This window comes from Cynocephalus volans, chromosome 16 (assembly GCF_027409185.1).
Source record: "Cynocephalus volans isolate mCynVol1 chromosome 16, mCynVol1.pri, whole genome shotgun sequence".
NCBI lineage: Eukaryota > Metazoa > Chordata > Mammalia > Dermoptera > Cynocephalidae > Cynocephalus > Cynocephalus volans.
Window position 1 is genome coordinate 61,896,000 of NC_084475.1, and position 10,241 is coordinate 61,906,240.

A 10,241-nucleotide genomic window follows, 5' to 3' on the forward strand; every position below is an offset into this window, starting at 1 on the left:
TTGCATGGACACACTTGTGACTCATTGTGTCTACATGCAAGATCACTCCACATTTCTTGGCCTCTGATTAAAACTAGAATGAGAGGGTAAACAGAGATGAAGAATCTCAAGTGTCCTTTCCAGCTCTAAAAGACACAAGCACATTGAAGGCAGGGACCTCCTCTTTCTCTTATTTACATCTCCTCTAGTCTTTCATTGTATCCTGCAAATATAAAGCCTATTGGTTAAGGCTATTACCATGCCCACAAACTATATTCTTCAACTAGATCCTAAACCAGAGAGAAAAACAAAACAAAATAAAACAAATCAATATGACACAATTAAAAATTTGATATGGCAAAAATATACCATAAATCAGTCTACAAGAAAAAAAATGGGACAAGATATTCTCAACACAAAGAACAAAGGATGAACATCCTACAAACAGGAAAAAGACAAACATCCCAATAGCTTTTTTAAAAAAGAGAAACGATATAAAAAAAACTAAATAAAGAGGAAATCCGAATGGTCAATAAACTTATATAAAATCCTTAACTCCACTAGGAACAAGAGAAATGCAAACAAAAAGACAGCATATTTCAACTAAATACCAAAAATAAGAAATATTAAAATAGCCAATGTTGGCAAAGACATAGAGAAAAACACTACTCATTCCCTAACAGAGTGTAAACTGTCATAGCTACTTTGTGGAGGAATCTGACAATGTCTAGTATAAATAAAACTGCACATGCCTACAATGCAACAACTCAAATTCTAGGCCTGGGTCCAAACTCTCATTCATGTGTGCAAGGTAACAAGTACAAAGATGTTCACTGCACAGAACAGAAAAATGGCCTATATGTTTCATAATAGGGAACAAAAAAGTATAGAATGTATTCCTATGTTGAAATATCAAGCAGAGGAAATTAAAGGTAATAAATTGGCTCTTATAGATGAAACATCAATAGATTCAGAAATATTAAGTGGGGGAAAAAGGCAAGATATGCAAATTATTTACTGGTGAAAATGTTCTGATATTAAATAGTGGTAATGGTTGCACAACTTTGTGAATATACTAAAAACCACTGAATTGTTCGCTTTAAAATAGTGAATTTTATGGTATGTAAATTACATCTCGATTGGAAAAAAATGTGATTTGCCCAGTATGATACTCTTCATATTAATTTTAAAAAACAATGTCCTATTATTTGAAAGCAATACAAATGTGCAAATGTAGAAAAATAGAAGGGAAGAAAGGCTGAAGAGTTATAAGAAAAGGTTGGGAAGCATTTAAAAACTTTAGCTGCATCTATAATAATTTCCTAAAATCAAAACAGGAATCAAAGATGACAAAATGTAAACATTTGTTCATTCTTGGTAGTGGGGACTTGAATGTTTGTTATTTGTATTTTCCTGATTTTTGTTTTGTTTTCGTTTTTTTTTTGAGAAATAACAAAAGCAGTCATGAAATACAAAGGGCACAAAACCAGCATATCACAAAAGACAGTAAATAAATACATACGTAAGAAAAGATATGTGGCATTACTAATCAAATAAATGTAGTATGAGACATTAAAATGAGGTATGTTTTTCAAGCAGCAGATTGGCAACAATTTTTTAAAAACTGTTAATTTCCAGTATCAGCAACCACGTATGGAAATGGGCAGTCTTCTAACCCCCAGAGAAGTATAAACTTATAATCTTTTCAGAGAAAAGTTTGGTAATAGGTATCAAAGTTGAAAATCTATATACCTGAATATCAAGGGTATCCATCACAGCAGTATTTATAACAAATTAAAACTGTTAACATCCTAAAGGTCCAAATGAAATATAACGAATCTGTATTTCATGAAATACCATAAAATTCAGCAATTTAAAATGATATCCATGATATTCCATGAATATAGGAATGTTCATCTATGTTTAATCCCAAGCCCCAAGAAGCTGTGCTAGGCATATAGTAGGAGCTCAAAAAACACTTTTTGAATAATAAATACTTATGTGTATGTGTGTATATACATAAAAACACACAAATATGTCTACCAAAACATTAACTACAGTTACTGATGAAATTTTCAGCTAACTGCCTTCTCTTTATTTCTATGGTTTGATTTTTCTACTATGTACACATATCTATAAAGTAGAAAAAAACATGACTTCATCTACATGTAAAAAAATGAATATATGAGTTCTTCATAAAGGCTACACTGTGCAATTATGCCACTAATTTCCCAATTTCTATGATATCTCTTTTGAAGATTCAAACCACTAAGAGATAAAAACACAAGAAAAGTTACATCTTAGTATAGCAAAAGCTATGTTAAGTAGAGAAGATCATCTGTAATAAATGACTAGAAAAAGAGAAAAGGAGCCCGGGTTGGTCCATGGAAGATCCATTGGAAGGAAGTTTCAAAGAACCTAGAGAAAAATCTTGAAGGCAAAATTATCAAGTCAAATGATACCCCTGCCCTGCCTACTTCACAGAATTAGCTCTACAGAAGGCCACCTAAAATAACAGATACAAAAGACCTCTGCATAATATAGATAATACACCAATAGAATGCACAGTGATATTAACTACAAAATATATCCAGTAAAACCCAAGTTTAGACTATCCTTTTCTGAAAAAAAAAAAAAATTGTTACACAGGAATTTATCGAGGCAAATACTTTGGAAGATCTATCTTTTCTCTTTGCATTAAATGAATGTTTTCATTAGCACCAATAATAATGGTTAAAAAAAAAAGTCAGCTTCATGTATTGGGCAATTTATTCGTGCCACATCATATGCTGAATATGTTATATCAGCAGTCCCCAGGTTGTAGTCTGGGGGTTCTCAGAGTGTAATCAGGCAATTATCAAAGGTAAAACTATTTTCGTAATATACCTACGATGTTATTTGCCTTTTTCATTCTCATTCTCTCATGAGTATACAGTGGAGTTTTCCAGAGACTACATGATGTGTGATAACACAACAGACTGAATACAGAAGCAGATAAGAGGACCCAGATGTCTTCTATTAAACCAGACATTAAAGAGATTTGGAAAAAAAAAAAAAAAAAAAGGAAAAGAAAAAAGTAAACAATGCCACTCTTCTCACTAATTTTTTTTTATTTAGAAAGTATTCATTTTTCATTGAAATGGCATTTATATGTTAACATGTAATGGGCTCATTATTAACTTTAAACAAATTAAAATGTCTCAGTTTTAATACAGTAAAATTAATAGGTATAACTTACATAGAAAAGCTCTTTGGGGTATTCAATTTGTAAGAGTGTAAAGGGGTCTTAAGCCCAATAAGTTTGAGAATAGCTGATTTATATTTAATCTTCAGCTTGCCCAAGATCGCAAGGAATTTTTACACCAGCAATTGAATAAAAGTCTTAATTCCTGACTCGAACTTCTCTTCATCATTAAGCATCTATCCAAAATAAAGATCACTTTTAGATAGATACACACTAATCCCTGCCAAAAAGGCAATATTCTATCTCGGTTCTTTATTCTTTGTCTTTCAGTCTTAAAACAGTAATGTGTGCTCATTGTAATGTTTTAAATATATACAATTAACTTTTTCTTAAAATCAAACATTACAAAAATAGCATCCCATCACCACCAACACCACAAGCATGCACTAAAGAAAACTATGGTAAGGGTGGTGACCACTAATCCAGAATTTATTTATTTATATAGATATGCATATACACATGTACTTATCTGTGTAAGCACATTTTTTCTGTTTATGTTTTTATTTATTTATTTGGTGGCTGGCCAGCACAGGGATCTGAACCCTTGACCTTGGTTTTATCAACACCATGCCCTAACCAAGGGAGCTAACTGGCCAGCCCTACATAAGCAGCACATTTTTTGCATGTGTGGTTGGCCAGGATGGGGATCAGAACCCTTCACCTTGGTGGTATAACACTGCAATCTAACCAACTGAGCTAACTGGCCAGCCCTGGCACATTTTAAATGGGTGACTTAGCAACTTGCCTTATTTCACTTAATTCATCTTGAAGATCTCCCTATATCTACAAATAGATTTACCTCTTTTTATAGATTATCATAATTTAACTGTAGCCAGTTGAAGTCTCCTATATGGCTTGCTTCCAAATTTTTGCTATTACAAAAAGTTACAAGTCATATCTGTCAGAAAATTCCTAGAAGTAAATTTGCTGGGTTAAAGCGTATACACATTAAAAATCTTAATAGGTTTTGCCAAATACTCTCTGAAATTTCCATGCCCAATTTACATTCTCACCAACAGCATATGAAATTTCCTCCAAAAAGTCAGCTTTTAAGTGCCTTGGAAAACTATACTTTATGTTGCTTCAAATGCCAAGTAGTAAAAACTTTCCCACTGGTCATCTTAATTCCAAACAGAACCCTACACAAATAAAATTCACTGAATGTGTCAGGACAGTCAACCACCTTCATTTATTTCCTTACACCTTTTCAGTGCCTCAGAAGAGAAAATACACCAGGTACACATAATATCTTCAACTAGCAAATCCTCAAATATTAGATACCTTGATAAAAAGTTATCCAAATTATTTCAGAAAACCATTTTACACAAATCAGAACTATGCAGTAAAGCAGGACTCAAACACGTAAATCAAAGGAAAGTTTTAAGGGTAGATTTATTATGCTTTATCTGCCCACTCGAAGGACTAAGGCTACAAATAAAAAGCTATCAAATCATACCAACGGACAAATCAGCTTACATAAAATAATAAGCAACAGATTTCATATCATAAATGTCAATGGAACAGATTGCAGTAGTAAGGATGGCTGTAATTGGAAAGAAAGTTCACTCGAATTCACATTATACTGAAAATGAAAACATTAATATTTTAAATGAAATGTTTTAAATGTGACTATTCATTTCAGTCATATCAGACTAGTTTAAATCTTTGGAACTAATAAATAAGGTATGGTCTTTTCTTGAAAGCAGATAGTTTAAAAATGCATCATACTCTCATCTGCCTATTCTCTAATGGCAAATGGATATTCCAGGCTTCACTATTTCATCAAAATCTCTTTTCTGGGACTTTATACCAGTAGTTTTAAATTGAAGATCTCCCACACATCTTTATGACGGAGTAAGACCTCATTGATTCAAATCCAATTAGCTCAATTCTGAAATAGTATATGTAATTCTCATTAGGCAACAAGTTGAAAATACTATAATTTCTTCCTCTACAAGTTCTCATAATATTACTGTGAAGTAAAGGAAATCAACCTGAAAATCGATTCGCTTTTCTAAACGAAAGATTTATGAAACTAAGGACGCATCCATCTTCATGGCTGAGCAGTACGTCCTCAGTTCTAAGATTCATCTCTGTTTATCATCTACTGTATACAGTGAAAGTGATTTAACTTGTTACTACTAATAGCCATTTACAGCTTAGAGTATGAGCATTTCTTCTAAAATCTTGTAACTCAAATTTTTCACAAATTCATTTTTGCAATTTCTCCTATATCTAGAGGATAAGATTTTACCCCATCACTTACAGATCTACAATACGGCAAATATAGCACCTTAAAAGGTACTGGAAGTAGACTTAGAAATACCTGGCATTCTTATTCTGTATTTATTCTTATCATTTTGAAAGACTTTATAAGCCAAAAAATGAGTCCCAGGATTAAGTGGCATGTTTGGTGTTGCTTGAACTTACAACTAACTATTTCCAATGAACACAGAAACCTTCTCTTGCAATCTGAATCATGTGTAATTACAATATGACAAGTTCTCTCCTGGGCTATGTAAGCTGGCATTTTTCCCAGGACTTGTCACATCATGGGAAGCACACATACAAATAAAAATCCAAAAATAAACATTTTAAAACAATGGCTTCTAGACTACATAAAGAAACTCCACAGTGGAGTATAAAATTGAAGAGTCCAACCAATAAGCATGCATCTCTCACCAGAAAGGTCTCAGAAGACATCAGTGTTATCAAGCAGCCTACCACACCTAGCAACAACTCCCAGGTGTGGGCTCTGCAGGCAGCACCCTTACGTTCCCTCAGGCTGGACAGAAAATCATTAAGTAGAGGAAATAAAGGAGAACATCACCACACCCACCCACTGAAGCAAAGAAACAGTGGTAAAATACAGAAGAGGTTGATTATCTTTAATTTCATAATGCCAATTTGTTGATTGTCAAGGTGCCTAAACAAAGTTAACTTAAGAACGACATCTTCTGTCAACTGCGTTAATTTTCCTAACACAATAAATATTGCTTTTTTGGTTAAGTGTATTTCACTTTGAAGTGAATATAGCAGCCAAGTAATAGTAATAGTGTGTACCAAAGACCTGAGAAGCTGGTTTCTTTTGTTTAAACTCCCCTGCAATAGCTGTACAGACACATGGGAAGGGAGAGGGAGAATCTAAGAAGCATCACTCCAACCTCATATAGTGACAAAAACTTGACAATGCTCATCCTTATCGGTTTTGAAGAAATATGAAATTTAATACCTCTGACTATATCTTAATATAAAATACTAACAAATTCTAAATGTTATTTCCCATAGGCCATGCATATTCCTGGCCCTCTATTAGAAGCTGTTTTCATTTATTAACCATCCAACAAAGCCCATCAAATTCAACTGTTGAAGTTTTCAAGAGGAGCTACACACCAAAATGCTTAGACAAAAAGTACAATCCTACTTCCCATTAAATGAGTTCTGGAAGCAAAAAATAAGCACTGACACAAACCTCTGCCACCTCTAAGGCACACAGTATTTCTCCTTTCTTTATTCAGCCCCCTAAATGTTCAATAATTTCCACACAGCTCTAAGCAGAATGGATTTATTATGATGTTACTCTAAGAAACTGCAGGAGTTCTAGATGCCAATAAAGATTATGGATCAAATGGAAGATAACTACTAACCATTGTGTCGACTTAGATAAATAAACCTGCTCACAAACAAAGCACCTTATTGTATTTGTACTGTTACCTCCAGTAATCCAACTAAAACAACCAGACAGTTGCTTTCCAGAGGGTGAAGGGAATAGAAACCCGGATTTCTCAGACCCCTTTTAAATCATTTAAAATGACACCCCATTTATTTTTTCCAAAACTGCCCTGCCCTTTATGGAAAATGCTTGGGACCGCAGAGGCTCAGCAGGATTATGCAAACTGGAATCGAAGGCTAAGAAGCAAGGTGGACAAGAGTTGAAGCAAAAGGCAATACAACACCATTCCTCTGAAACTTAGCATCGACCTTTGCAGGAACCCTGTCCCTGCAGATCACATCCGGCAGACACTTTGGAACACTGCTCAAAACCAATCAGTCAAGTGCCAGTGTAAGTCCCCCAACTAAACAAATCCAGACTGGGGTGGGGTGTGGTGGTGGCTAGCCTACAAAAAGAAAAGTCTTTGACAACTGGTAGGTACCAAGTGCCTCATACACAGAAAGGAAGGCAGAGAAGACCCTAAAGAGAATCGACTTCTCAAGACTTAACAATAACTACAACGCATTCTTTGCTAATAACACAGGTAAATCTCAATTTCTTTAGGAAAAAGGGCGCAAAGTATTTACTCCCTCCAGCCCCACTCCCCACACCTCCAAACCCAACAATTAACTGCACCTTCCCCACAGAATCCGCGGCTAACCCCAGAGGATCGGTGGGGGCAGGCTTGGGATGAATAAACACTCGACACCTGACGGTCCTTTCTCTGCGGTGACTTTCACCCAGCTGAAGTCGCGCGCGCGCGCGCGCGGGCGGGAGCCGGGACCTGGCCGGCCCGGCGCCGCGCACCCGGATCCCGAGGCTACGCCGGCGAGCACGGCGCGGGGGGCGGGGAGCGGGCAGGGGGCCCGCCCGGCCCAAGCGATTGTTTCCTCGCCCAGCAAAGACATTTTTTATCAAGCCCCTTTTGTATTCGAGCCCTACCTCTTTTTGGCCTAGGAAAGCTTTCGTGCAAGTGGAAGACGACTTTCTCCACAAAGTGCTGTATGTTACTGTGCTCCGGACCGCGCACGAACACCATCCAGTCGTGGGTGAAGCCCTCCACGGTGGGTTTTTTCCTCACCTGGGCGCGGTGCCCCAGCTCCAGCTTCACCTGCACGGCACACTGCGGGCAGTGGGAGGAGAGACAGCGGTGAACGACAGGAAGGCGATCGTTCGGCACTGAACATTGCGCCTGACATTTTTTTTCCTCCTTCTTGAAACGCACATAAAAGGAACCGGCGGTGCCCTCTGCATCCACGTTCCACGCGCGTGGGCGCGCACACCCCACGCCCCCAAATACACCCCGCCCGGCCGGCCCGGCCCCAGGCGCCTCGGGCCCCGCATCCACACCGGCCAGGACTGTAACGGAATGTTACCCCCAGTCAGGAAGGGGGTCGGGGGAAAAGGCAGAACACACTCAGCCACGACAAGCACAACAACAAATACATCGGAAACAAATTAGAAGACAATTAGGAGGCGATGCCGGGGTGGTTTCCCGGCGTGGGAGGGGAGGTGGCTGGGACCCTGGGCGGCGGGGAGGGGGGTTCTGATGAGCCCCCTCCCCGACAGGATCGCGGCGACAGGCACACGCCGAGGAAGTCTTTGTGTACGTGTGTGTGTGCGTGCGTGTGGAGAGCTGTGCCAGGCGGAATGGAAACTACAGGCAGCCTCTGCTGATGGGCACAAACTCCCGTGCTCTTACCACGGGGTTTGTGCACTACAAAAATGAGACGTCGTCACACACACACACACACACACACACACACGCCCGCAGGAAAACACGCCGAGGCATCCATAACTTAAAGCGCCCCGCACCCCCCAGCGAAAAGCCCCACGCGATCGGCGAGGCCAGCCGAACACAGCCCCCGCAACACACTTCGAAGAGCCAAAGTGGCCCCAAAGTACCTCCCCCCTCCCCCCCCCCCGAAATGAAATTCAGAAAGGCAGGGCGGCGGGCGGACAGCCGCCAAGCCTCAGCTCGCGCACAGCCCGGCGCTGGGGCAAAGTTGAGTGCGGCCCCGCCGCTGTCAGCCCGCACACTCCGGCTCATACACGCGCGCCGCGGAGAACGCACCATCGTAGCGGCCGCGGCGCTCTGCGGAGGTGCGGCCGCCGAGGCTGCTCGCCGCGTCCCCGGACTGTGCCCGCAGCTCCCGGCGGCGGCGGCGGCGGCTGAAATATGGCTGAGTTATTATTCGCCTCCTTCCACCGTGTGTGAGTGTGTGTGAGTGCGCGCGTGTGAGCGAGAGGGAGTGTGCGAGTGCGCTTCTTGTGATTGCAAAGAGGCGAGCAGGGAGGGAGGCGCGGGGGGTGGAGGGGCGAGTGTGAGTGTGTGTGTGGGTCTGTGTGTGTGTGCGCGCGCGCCGGGGGGGTGGGGAAGGAGGGGAGCGGAGGCTGAGGGAGAGGCAGCAGCTCCCTGCGAGCCGTACCAACCTTTCTCTAATTGGAACCGCGGAGCGCTGGCGCTGTCTGGGCTGCGGCGACGGCGCAGGGCGAGGGAGGAAAGGGGGGGAGGTCTTTTATTATTTTTTTTGCAAGTACTTACCGAGCTAGCCATGCCTGGGGGCCCGGAGGTTTGCCGGGGTGTTGTGTGGTACCCCCCTCCCCGCCCCCCCTCAGCTGTAATTCATGAAGAGGCTGCTATGAATGAGAGCGCGCCCAGAAGCGGAGGGTAGATGGCGGACATTCTCTGCCTTTTTCCCCCTGCGCTCGCTCGCTCGCTCGCTCACTCGCTTATTAAACTCAGCCCCAAAAGCAAAAGCAGCAGCGGCAGCAGCAGCTCCAGGGCCAGAGGATGATTCCGGAGCATGCGCCGTGGCGCCTGACACCCGGGCTCCGAGCCTCAAGGGGCGGAGGGAGGGCGCGCGGGCGGGGCGGAGCGCGCGGGGAGGCCGAGCGAGCGAGCCAGGGGGAGCTCGAAAGAGCCAATCACCGGCCGCCTTCCGAAACCCCGGCGGCCAGCAGCGCCACACTGGAACTCCTCGCTTAAAGTAACAGGTTCCTGCTGGGGGGGTGGGAGAGAAGGGCTGCTGGAGTAGGCAGAGCGGCCGGCTGCGGAGCCGTCCCGGCCCCTGTGTAAACTCCGTTCGCCCTACAATAAAAAGCGGATTAAAACTGCCGGAATGCATCCACTGCCTAGACTCCCCAGCAGCCGGAGAAGGGCTGCTAAATCAAGTCTCCGGCGTTAGTTAGTTCTCACGGGGAGGGGGAGCGCGCTTTCTTTTACTTTCCACCACGTATTTGTGTGGTTTTGTGCTGAAAAGGCAAGAACTCACACCCAAACAAACTTATTTAAAGAAAGCTAGA

The 10,241-nt window shown here is 41.8% G+C and overlaps 1 protein-coding gene across 2 annotated transcripts in view; it reads right to left on the reverse strand.

Annotated features, from left to right (window-relative positions):
- The window catches only part of MLLT3 (MLLT3 super elongation complex subunit), a 267,123-nt gene extending 257,412 nt beyond the window's left edge, over positions 1-9,711 (reverse strand). The window contains exons 1-2 of one of the 2 annotated variants that reach the window (XM_063080911.1): positions 9,481-9,711; positions 7,878-8,058 (exon numbers count right to left, since the gene is read on the reverse strand). In XM_063080911.1, the coding sequence (XP_062936981.1) occupies positions 7,878-8,058; positions 9,481-9,492 (193 nt within the window). In that variant the 5' untranslated portion in view covers positions 9,493-9,711. Of the gene's footprint in view, positions 1-7,877; positions 8,059-9,009; positions 9,180-9,480 lie in introns of those variants that run through there. The other variant, XM_063080912.1, reaches the window with a different exon arrangement.
- Positions 9,712-10,241: the final 530 nt, after the last annotated feature.